We start from the raw sequence: 12,165 nt of genomic DNA, 5'->3' as shown, positions 1-12,165 counted from the left end.
CCGCCTAAAACATGTACAACAGGAGACCACAGAGAGGTGAGAGGGCCCGCCTAAAACATGTACAACAGGAGACCACAGAGAGGTCAGAGGGCCCGCCTAAAACATGTACAACAGGAGACCACAGAGAGGTGAGAGGGCCCGCCTAAAACATGTACAACAGGAGACCACAGAGAGGTCAGAGGGCCTAAAACATGTACAACAGGAGACCACAGAGAGGTGAGAGGGCCTAAAACATGTACAACAGGAGACCACAGAGAGGTCAAAGGGCCTAAAACATGTACAACAGGAGAGGTCAGAGGGCCTAAAACATGTACAACAGGAGAGGTCAGAGGGAGAGGTCAGAGGGCCTAAAACATGTACAACAGGAGAGGTCAGAGGGAGAGGTCAGAGGGCCTAAAACATGTACAACAGGAGACCACAGAGATGTCAGAGGGCCTAAAACATGTACAACAGGAGAGGTCAGAGGTGAGAGGGCCCGCCTAAAACATGTACAACAGGAGAGGTCAGAGGACCCGCCTAAAACATGTACAACAGGAGACCACAGAGAGAGATGTCAGAGGGCCTAAAACATGTACAACAGGAGAGGTGAGAGGGCCCGCCTAAAACATGTACAACAGGAGACCACAGAGAGGTGAGAGGGCCCGCCTAAAACATGTACAACAGGAGACCACAGAGAGGTGAGAGGGCCCGCCTAAAACATGTACAACAGGAGACCACAGAGAGGTCAGAGGGCCCGCCTAAAACATGTACAACAGGAGACCACAGAGAGGTGAGAGGGCCCGCCTAAAACATGTACAACAGGAGACCACAGAGAGGTCAGAGGGCCTAAAACATGTACAACAGGAGACCACAGAGAGGTGAGAGGGCCTAAAACATGTACAACAGGAGACCACAGAGAGGTCAAAGGGCCTAAAACATGTACAACAGGAGAGGTCAGAGGGCCTAAAACATGTACAACAGGAGAGGTCAGAGGGAGAGGTCAGAGGGCCTAAAACATGTACAACAGGAGAGGTCAGAGGGAGAGGTCAGAGGGCCTAAAACATGTACAACAGGAGACCACAGAGATGTCAGAGGGCCTAAAACATGTACAACAGGAGAGGTCAGAGGTGAGAGGGCCCGCCTAAAACATGTACAACAGGAGAGGTCAGAGGACCCGCCTAAAACATGTACAACAGGAGACCACAGAGAGAGATGTCAGAGGGCCTAAAACATGTACAACAGGAGAGGTGAGAGGGCCCGCCTAAAACATGTACAACAGGAGACCACAGAGAGGTGAGAGGGCCCGCCTAAAACATGTACAACAGGAGACCACAGAGAGGTCAGAGGGCCTAAAACATGTACAACAGGAGAGGTCAGAGGGCCTAAAACATGTACAACAGGAGAGGTCAGAGGGAGAGGTCAGAGGGCCTAAAACATGTACAACAGGAGAGGTCAGAGGGCCTAAAACATGTACAACAGGAGAGGTCAGAGGGAGAGGTCAGAGGGCCTAAAACATGTACAACAGGAGAGGTCAGAGGGAGAGGTCAGAGGGAGAGGTCAGAGGGAGAGGTCAGAGGGCCTAAAACATGTACAACAGGAGACCACAGAGATGTCAGAGGGCCTAAAACATGTACAACAGGAGAGGTCAGAGGTGAGAGGGCCCGCCTAAAACATGTACAACAGGAGAGGTCAGAGGACCCGCCTAAAACATGTACAACAGGAGACCACAGAGAGAGATGTCAGAGGGCCTAAAACATGTACAACAGGAGAGGTCAGAGGGCCCGCCTAAAACATGTACAACAGGAGAGGTCAGAGGGCCCGCCTAAAACATGTACAACAGGAGAGGTCAGAGGGCCTAAAACATGTACAACAGGAGAGGTGAGAGGGCCCGCCTAAAACATGTACAACAGGAGACCACAGAGAGGTCAGAGGGCCCGCCTAAAACATGTACAACAGGAGACCACAGAGAGGTGAGAGGGCCCGCCTAAAACATGTACAACAGGAGACCACAGAGAGGTGAGAGGGCCTAAAACATGTACAACAGGAGAGGTGAGAGGGAGAGGTGAAAGGGCCCGCCTAAAACATGTACAACAGGAGACCACAGAGAGGTCAGAGGGCCCGCCTAAAACATGTACAACAGGAGACCACAGAGAGGTGAGAGGGCCCGCCTAAAACATGTACAACAGGAGACCACAGAGAGGTCAGAGGGCCTAAAACATGTACAACAGGAGAGGTCAGAGGGCCTAAAACATGTACAACAGGAGAGGTCAGAGGGAGAGGTCAGAGGGCCTAAAACATGTACAACAGGAGAGGTGAGAGGGCCTAAAACATGTACAACAGGAGACCACAGAGAGGTGAGAGGGCCCGCCTAAAACATGTACAACAGGAGAGGTGAGAGGGCCCGCCTAAAACATGTACAACAGGAGAGGTCAGAGGGCCCGCCTAAAACATGTACAACAGGAGAGGTGAGAGGGCCTAAAACATGTACAACAGGAGACCACAGCAGGAGAGGTCAGAGGGCCCTGTAGTCAGACTAAAACATGTATAATAGGTTCTCACCCTGCAGCCTGAGGTGCTCCTGTAGTCAGACTAAAACATGTATAATAGGTTCTCACCCTGCAGCCTGAGGTGCTCCTGTAGTCAGACTAAAACATGTATAATAGGTTCTCACCCTGCAGCCTGAGGTGCTCCTGTAGTCAGACTAAAACATGTATAATAGGTTCTCACCCTGCAGCCTGAGGTGCTCCTGTAGTCAGACTAAAACATGTATAATAGGCTCTTACCCTGCAGCCTGAGGTGCTCCTGTAGTCAGACTAAAACATGTATAATAGGTTCTCACCCTGCAGCCTGAGGTGCTCCTGTAGTCAGACTAAAACATGTATAATAGGCTCTCACCCTGCAGCTTGAGGTGCTCCTGTAGTCAGACTAAAACATGTATAATAGGTTCTCACCCTGCAGCCTGAGGTGCTCCTGTAGTCAGACTAAAACATGTATAATAGGCTCTCACCCTGCAGCCTGAGGTGCTCCTGTAGTCAGACTAAAACATGTATAATAGGTTCTCACCCTGCAGCCTGAGCTGCTCCTGTAGTCAGACTAAAACATGTATAATAGGCTCTCACCCTGCAGCCTGAGGTGCTCCTGTAGTCAGACTAAAACATGTATAATAGGCTCTCACCCTGCAGCCTGAGGTGCTCCTGTAGTCAGACTAAAACATGTATAATAGGTTCTCACCCTGCAGCCTGAGGTGCTCCTGTAGTCAGACTAAAACATGTATAATAGGCTCTCACCCTGCAGCTTGAGGTGCTCCTGTAGTCAGACTAAAACATGTATAATAGGTTCTCACCCTGCAGCCTGAGGTGCTCCTGTAGTCAGACTAAAACATGTATAATAGGCTCTCACCCTGCAGCCTGAGGTGCTCCTGTAGTCAGACTAAAACATGTATAATAGGTTCTCACCCTGCAGCCTGAGGTGCTCCAGTCCTGCAGACTCTGGTTCCAGAAGGAGCAGCTCGTGGTAAAAGGCGTCACAGACAGAGACGCTTTGATGGACTTCACTCCAGGACCCACCAGGGGGCGCACCATGAGGAACATCTGCCCAGAGCGGCCCTGGAGGTCCTCCTCACCCAGCACCCAGGTGTACCTGTGCTCTACATAAAACATGATCAACAGGAGCCAGGTGTACCTGTGCTCTACATAAAACATGATCAACAGGAGCCAGGTGTACCTGTGCTCTACATAAAACATGATCAACAGGAGCCAGGTGTATGTGCTCTACATAAAACATGATCAACAGGAGCCAGGTGTATGTGCTCTACATAAAACATGATCAACAGGAGCCAGGTGTACCTGTGCTCTACATAAAACATGATAAACAGGAGCCAGGTGTGTCTGTGCTCTACATAAAACATGATCAACAGGAGCCAGGTGTATGTGCTCTACATAAAACATGATCAACAGGAGCCAGGTGTACCTGTGCTCTACATAAAACATGATCAACAGGAGCCAGGTGTACCTGTGCTCTACATAAAACATGATCAACAGGAGCCAGGTGTGTCTGCTCTACATAAAACATGATCAACAGGAGCCAGGTGTATCTGCTCTACATAAAACATGATCAACAGGAGCCAGGTGTATCTGCTCTACATAAAACATGATCAACAGGAGCCAGGTGTACCTGTGCTCTACATAAAACATGATCAACAGGAGCCAGGTGTATCTGTGCTCTACATAAAACATGATCAACAGGAGCCAGGTGTACCTGTGCTCTACATAAAACATGATCAACAGGAGCCAGGTGTGTCTGCTCTACATAAAACATGATCAACAGGAGCCAGGTGTGTCTGCTCTACATAAAACATGATCAACAGGAGCCAGGTGTATCTGCTCTACATAAAACATGATCAACAGGAGCCAGGTGTACCTGTGCTCTACATAAAACATGATCAACAGGAGCCAGGTGTATCTGTGCTCTACATAAAACATGATCAACAGGAGCCAGGTGTACCTGTGCTCTACATAAAACATGATCAACAGGAGCCAGGTGTATCTGCTCTACATAAAACATGATCAACAGGAGCCAGGTGTACCTGTGCTCTACATAAAACATGATCAACAGGAGCCAGGTGTACCTGTGCTCTACATAAAACATGATCAACAGGAGCCAGGTGTACCTGTGCTCTACATAAAACATGATCAACAGGAGCCAGGTGTACCTGTGCTCTACATAAAACATGATCAACAGGAGCCAGGTGTATCTGTGCTCTACATAAAACATGATCAACAGGAGCCAGGTGTACCTGTGCTCTACATAAAACATGATCAACAGGAGCCAGGTGTACCTGCTCTACATAAAACATGATCAACAGGAGCCAGGTGTACCTGTGCTCTACATAAAACATGATCAACAGGAGCCAGGTGTACCTGTGCTCTACATAAAACATGATCAACAGGAGCCAGGTGTACCTGTGCTCTACATAAAACATGATCAACAGGAGCCAGGTGTACCTGCTCTACATAAAACATGATCAACAGGAGCCAGGTGTATGTGCTCTACATAAAACATGATCAACAGGAGCCAGGTGTGTCTGCTCTACATAAAACATGATCAACAGGAGCCAGGTGTATCTGTGCTCTACATAAAACATGATCAACAGGAGCCAGGTGTGTCTGCTCTACATAAAACATGATCAACAGGAGCCAGGTGTACCTGTGCTCTACATAAAACATGATCAACAGGAGCCAGGTGTACCTGCTCTACATAAAACATGATCAACAGGAGCCAGGTGTACCTGCTCTACATAAAACATGATCAACAGGAGCCAGGTGTATCTGCTCTACATAAAACATGATCAACAGGAGCCAGGTGTGTCTGTGCTCTACATAAAACATGATCAACAGGAGCCAGGTGTACCTGTGCTCTACATAAAACATGATCAACAGGAGCCAGGTGTATCTGTGCTCTACATAAAACATGATCAACAGGAGCCAGGTGTATCTGTGCTCTACATAAAACATGATCAACAGGAGCCAGGTGTACCTGCTCTACATAAAACATGATCAACAGGAGCCAGGTGTACCTGTGCTCTACATAAAACATGATCAACAGGAGCCAGGTGTACCTGCTCTACATAAAACATGATCAACAGGAGCCAGGTGTATCTGCTCTACATAAAACATGATCAACAGGAGCCAGGTGTGTCTGTGCTCTACATAAAACATGATCAACAGGAGCCAGGTGTATCTGTGCTCTACATAAAACATGATCAACAGGAGCCAGGTGTACCTGCTCTACATAAAACATGATCAACAGGAGCCAGGTGTATCTGTGCTCTACATAAAACATGATCAACAGGAGCCAGGTGTACCTGCTCTACATAAAACATGATCAACAGGAGCCAGGTGTACCTGTGCTCTACATAAAACATGATCAACAGGAGCCAGGTGTACCTGCTCTACATAAAACATGATCAACAGGAGCCAGGTGTATCTGCTCTACATAAAACATGATCAACAGGAGCCAGGTGTGTCTGTGCTCTACATAAAACATGATCAACAGGAGCCAGGTGTATCTGTGCTCTACATAAAACATGATCAACAGGAGCCAGGTGTATCTGTGCTCTACATAAAACATGATCAACAGGAGCCAGGTGTATCTGTGCTCTACATAAAACATGATCAACAGGAGCCAGGTGTATCTGTGCTCTACATAAAACATGATCAACAGGAGCCAGGTGTATCTGTGCTCTACATAAAACATGATCAACAGGAGCCAGGTGTATCTGCTCTACATAAAACATGATCAACAGGAGCCAGGTGTATCTGTGCTCTACATAAAACATGATCAACAGGAGCCAGGTGTATCTGTGCTCTACATAAAACATGATCAACAGGAGCCAGGTGTACCTGTGCTCTACATAAAACATGATCAACAGGAGCCAGGTGTATCTGCTCTACATAAAACATGATCAACAGGAGCCAGGTGTATCTGCTCTACATAAAACATGATCAACAGGAGCCAGGTGTACCTGTGCTCTACATAAAACATGATCAACAGGAGCCAGGTGTACCTGCTCTACATAAAACATGATCAACAGGAGCCAGGTGTATCTGCTCTACATAAAACATGATCAACAGGAGCCAGGTGTATCTGTGCTCTACATAAAACATGATCAACAGGAGCCAGGTGTATCTGTGCTCTACATAAAACATGATCAACAGGAGCCAGGTGTATCTGTGCTCTACATAAAACATGATCAACAGGAGCCAGGTGTATCTGTGCTCTACATAAAACATGATCAACAGGAGCCAGGTGTACCTGTGCTCTACATAAAACATGATCAACAGGAGCCAGGTGTACCTGTGCTCTACATAAAACATGATCAACAGGAGCCAGGTGTACCTGTGCTCTACATAAAACATGATCAACAGGAGCCAGGTGTATCTGCTCTACATAAAACATGATCAACAGGAGCCAGGTGTATCTGTGCTCTACATAAAACATGATCAACAGGAGCCAGGTGTACCTGTGCTCTACATAAAACATGATCAACAGGAGCCAGGTGTACCTGTGCTCTACATAAAACATGATCAACAGGAGCCAGGTGTGTCTGTGCTCTACATAAAACATGATCAACAGGAGCCAGGTGTGTCTGCTCTACATAAAACATGATCAACAGGAGCCAGGTGTATCTGTGCTCTACATAAAACATGATCAACAGGAGCCAGGTGTATCTGTGCTCTACATAAAACATGATCAACAGGAGCCAGGTGTATCTGTGCTCTACATAAAACATGATCAACAGGAGCCAGGTGTATCTGCTCTACATAAAACATGATCAACAGGAGCCAGGTGTATCTGTGCTCTAGTAACTAAATGAATAAAATAAATAATTTGTCGTCGGTTTCACGGCTCATATTTCACGTTATGAAACAGGAGCTTCTTATTTGTACAAATATCGACGTCAAAGCTTTGAATATCTGTTAAAAAAGAGAAAGGAGGATTCTTGGTCTTGAACTCACCCAGAGAGTCTGCTTGGCGGGGCATCTGGGTCATAGCGAGGGGTTCGGAGTCTGATGGGTGGGTCTGTCCCAGGTACACGTAAAACGGCAGTGGCTCTTCATTTGGAACCATCTTTAAAATAAGAGAAGAGCTCCTCAGGGGTGTGTACTTTCCCCGTCACTGTTCTCCCTTTACCACAACTGGTACATGTGCCCCCAAAACCAGGGCGGAACCAGTTACCTTATAATGAGGGAGGTCTGTCCCGGGGCAGGTGGAGGTCTGGGGGAGGTTTGGGGAGGTAGTTACCTTTATAATGAGGGAGGTCTGTCCCGGGGCAGGTGGAGGTCTGGGGGAGGTTTGGGGGAGGTAGTTACCTTTATAATGAGGGAGGCCTGTCCCGGCGGCAGGTGGAGGTCTGGGGGAGGTTTGGGGAGGTAGTTACCTTTATAATGAGGGAGGTCTGTCCCGGCGGCAGGTGGAGGTCTGGGGGAGGTTTGGGGAGGTAGTTACCTTTATAATGAGGGAGCTCTGTCCCGGGGCAGGTGGAGGTCTGGGGGAGGTCTGGGGGAGGTAGTTACCTTTATAATGAGGGAGGTCTGTCCCGGGGCAGGTGGAGGTCTGGGGGAGGTCTGGGGGAGGTAGTTACCTTTATAATGAGGGAGCTCTGTCCCGGGGCAGGTGGAGGTCTGGGGGAGGTCTGGGGGAGGTAGTTACCTTTATAATGAGGGAGGTCTGTCCTGGCGGCAGGTGGAGGTCTGGGGGAGGTTTGGGGGAGGTAGTTACCTTTATAATGAGGGAGGTCTGTCCCGGGGCAGGTGGAGGTCTGGGGGAGGTTTGGGGGAGGTAGTTACCTTTATAATGAGGGAGGCCTGTCCCGGGGCAGGTGGAGGTCTGTCCCGGGGCAGGTGGAGGTCTGGGGGAGGTAGTTACCTTTATAATGAGGGAGGTCTGTCCCGGCGGCAGGTGGAGGTGTGGGGGAGGTTTGGGGAGGTAGTTACCTTTATAATGAGGGATGTCTGTCCCGGGGCAGGTGGAGGTCTGGGGGAGGTTTGGGGAGGTAGTTACCTTTATAATGAGGGAGGTCTGCCCCGGCGGCAGGTGGAGGTGTGGGGGAGGTTTGGGGGAGGTTTGGGGAGGTAGTTACCTTTATAATGAGGGAGCTCTGTCCCGGGGCAGGTGGAGGTGTGGGGGAGGTCTGGGGGAGGTAGCTACCTTTATAATGAGGGAGCTCTGTCCCGGGGCAGGTGGAGGTTTGGGGGAGGTAGTTACCTTTATAATGAGGGAGGTCTGTCCCGGCAGCAGGTGGAGGTGTGGGGGAGGTCTGGGGGAGGTAGTTACCTTTATAATGAGGGAGGTCTGTCCCGGCGGCAGGTGGAGGTGTGGGGGAGGTTTGGGGAGGTAGTTACCTTTATAATGAGGGAGCTCTGTCCCGGGGCAGGTGGAGGTCTGGGGGAGGTTTGGGGAGGTAGTTACCTTTATAATGAGGGAGGTCTGTCCCGGGGCAGGTGGAGGTCTGGGGGAGGTTTGGGGAGGTAGTTACCTTTATAATGAGGGAGCTCTGCCCCGGCGGCAGGTGGAGGTGTGAGGGAGGTTTGGGGAGGTAGTTACCTTTATAATGAGGGATGTCTGTCCCGGCGGCAGGTGGAGGTCTGGGGGAGGTTTGGGGAGGTAGTTACCTTTATAATGAGGGAGGTCTGTCCCGGCGGCAGGTGGAGGTCTGGGGGAGGTTTGGGGAGGTAGTTACCTTTATAATGAGGGATGTCTGTCCCGGCGGCAGGTGGAGGTCTGGGGGAGGTTTGGGGAGGTAGTTACCTTTATAATGAGGGAGGTCTGTCCCGGCGGCAGGTGGAGGTGTGAGGGAGGTTTGGGGAGGTAGTTACCTTTATAATGAGGGAGCTCTGTCCCGGCGGCAGGTGGAGGTGTGGGGGAGGTCTGGGGGAGGTAGTTACCTTTATAATGAGGGAGGCCTGTCCCGGGGCAGGTGGAGGTCTGGGGGAGGTCTGGGGGAGGTAGTTACCTTTATAATGAGGGAGGTCTGTCCCGGGGAAGGTGGAGGTTTGGGGGAGGTAGTTACCTTTATAATGAGGGAGCTCTGTCCCGGCGCAGGTGGAGGTCTGGGGGAGGTAGTTACCTTTATAATGAGGGAGGTCTGTCCCGGGGAAGGTGGAGGTCTGGGGGAGGTAGTTACCTTTATAATGAGGGAGCTCTGTCCCGGGGCAGGTGGAGGTCTGGGGGAGGTTTGGGGAGGTAGTTACCTTTATAATGAGGGAGGTCTGTCCCGGGGAAGGTGGAGGTTTGGGGGAGGTAGTTACCTTTATAATGAGGGAGGTCTGTCCCGGCAGCAGGTGGAGGTGTGGGGGAGGTTTGGGGAGGTAGTTACCTTTATAATGAGGGAGCTCTGTCCCGGGGCAGGTGGAGGTCTGGGGGAGGTTGGGGGAGGTAGTTACCTTTATAATGAGGGAGGTCTGTCCCGGCAGCAGGTGGAGGTGTGGGGGAGGTTTGGGGGAGGTAGTTACCTTTATAATGAGGGAGGTCTGTCCCGGTGGCAGGTGGAGGTCTGGGGGAGGTTTGGGGGAGGTAGTTACCTTTATAATGAGGGAGCTCTGTCCCGGGGCAGGTGGAGGTTTGGGGAGGTAGTTACCTTTATAATGAGGGAGGCCTGTCCCGGGGCAGGTGGAGGTCTGGGGGAGGTTTGGGGAGGTAGTTACCTTTATAATGAGGGAGGCCTGTCCCAGGAAGGTGGAGGTCTGGGGGAGGTTTGGGGGAGGTAGTTACCTTTATAATGAGGGAGGCCTGTCCCAGGAAGGTGGAGGTCTGGGGGAGGTTGGGGGAGGTAGTTACCTTTATAATGAGGGAGGCCTGTCCCGGGGCAGGTGGAGGTCTGGGGGAGGTAGTTACCTTTATAATGAGGGAGGCCTGTCCCGGCGGCAGGTGGAGGATGATGGTGCTGAAGTTTCCCAGGTCTAACAAGGTGGAGTTGAGTTTCTCTAATTCAGGATTTGGGAAAAAGATCTGGAACAAACACAGATTTTACTCTGTGGTTAGTCTCACAGTGGTTAGTCTCACAGTGGTTAGTCTCACAGTGGTTAGTGTCACAGTGGTTAGTCTCACAGTGGTTAGTCTCACAGTGGTTAGTGTCACAGTGGTTAGTCTCACAGTGGTTAGTCTCACTGTGGTTAGTCTCACAGTGGTTAGTCTCACAGTGGTTAGTCTCACAGTGGTTAGTCTCAGAGTGGTTAGTGTCACTGTGGTTAGTCTCACAGTGGTTAGTCTCAGAGTGGTTAGTCTCACTGTGGTTAGTGTCACAGTGGTTAGTCTCACAGTGGTTAGTCTCACAGTGGTTAGTCTCACTGTGGTTAGTCTCACAGTGGTTAGTCTCACAGTGGTTAGTCTCACAGTGGTTAGTCTCACTGTGGTTAGTCTCACAGTGGTTAGTCTCACAGTGGTTAGTCTCACTGTGGTTAGTCTCACAGTGGTTAGTCTCACAGTGGTTAGTGTCACTGTGGTTAGTCTCACAGTGGTTAGTCTCACAGTGGTTAGTCTCACTGTGGTTAGTCTCATTGTGGTTAGTCTCACAGTGGTTAGTCTCACAGTGGTTAGTCTCACAGTGGTTAGTCTCACTGTGGTTAGTCTCACAGTGGTTAGTGTCACAGTAGTTAGCCTCACAGTGGTTAGTCTCACAGTGGTTAGTCTCACAGTGGTTAGTCTCACAGTGGTTAGTCTCACAGTGGTTAGTCTCACAGTGGTTAGTCTCACAGTGGTTAGTCTCACAGTGGTTAGTCTCACTGTGGTTAGTCTCACAGTGGTTAGTGTCACAGTGGTTAGTCTCACAGTGGTTAGTCTCACTGTGGTTAGTCTCACAGTGGTTAGTGTCACAGTGGTTAGTCTCACAGTGGTTAGTCTCACAGTGGTTAGTCTCACAGTGGTTAGTCTCACAGTGGTTAGTCTCACAGTGGTTAGTCTCACTGTGGTTAGTCTCACAGTGGTTAGTGTCACAGTGGTTAGTCTCACAGTGGTTAGTGTCACAGTGGTTAGTCTCACAGTGGTTAGTCTCACAGTGGTTAGTCTCACAGTGGTTAGTCTCACAGTGGTTAGTCTCATTGTGGTTAGTCTCACTGTGGTTAGTCTCACTGTGGTTAGTCTCACAGTGGTTAGTCTCACAGTGGTTAGTCTCACAGTGGTTAGTCTCATTGTGGTTAGTCTCACTGTGGTTAGTCTCACAGTGGTTAGTCTCACTGTGGTTAGTCTCACAGTGGTTAGTGTCACAGTGGTTAGTCTCACAGTGGTTAGTCTCACAGTGGTTAGTCTCACTGTGGTTAGTCTCATTGTGGTTAGTCTCACTGTGGTTAGTCTCACAGTGGTTAGTCTCACTGTGGTTAGTCTCACAGTGGTTAGTCTCACTGTGGTTAGTCTCATTGTGGTTAGTCTCACTGTGGTTAGTCTCACAGTGGTTAGTCTCACTGTGGTTAGTCTCACAGTGGTTAGTGTCACAGTGGTTAGTCTCACAGTGGTTAGTGTCACAGTGGTTAGTCTCACAGTGGTTAGTCTCACAGTGGTTAGTCTCACAGTGGTTAGTCTCACAGTGGTTAGTCTCATTGTGGTTAGTCTCACTGTGGTTAGTCTCACTGTGGTTAGTCTCATTGTGGTTAGTCTCACTGTGGTTAGTCTCACTGTGGTTAGTCTCATTGT

General features: G+C 49.7%; 1 protein-coding gene across 1 annotated transcript in view; it reads right to left on the bottom strand.

Annotated features, from left to right (window-relative positions):
* The window catches only part of LOC306962371 (polycystin-1-like protein 2), a gene marked incomplete at both ends in the record, with an annotated part of 36,552 nt that extends 28,944 nt beyond the window's left edge, over window positions 1-7,608 (bottom strand). The window contains 2 exons of the mRNA XM_079555491.1: window positions 3,435-3,625; window positions 7,497-7,608. Coding sequence (XP_079411617.1) covers window positions 3,435-3,625; window positions 7,497-7,608 — 303 coding nt within the window. The remainder of the gene's footprint in view (window positions 1-3,434; window positions 3,626-7,496) is intronic.
* Window positions 7,609-12,165: the final 4,557 nt, after the last annotated feature.

Source organism: Gobius niger (assembly GCF_951799975.1).
Source record: "Gobius niger genome assembly, chromosome: 4".
In the NCBI taxonomy this organism is placed as follows: Eukaryota; Metazoa; Chordata; class Actinopteri; order Gobiiformes; family Gobiidae; genus Gobius; species Gobius niger.
This window is presented reverse-complemented; position numbering and strand designations above follow the sequence as displayed.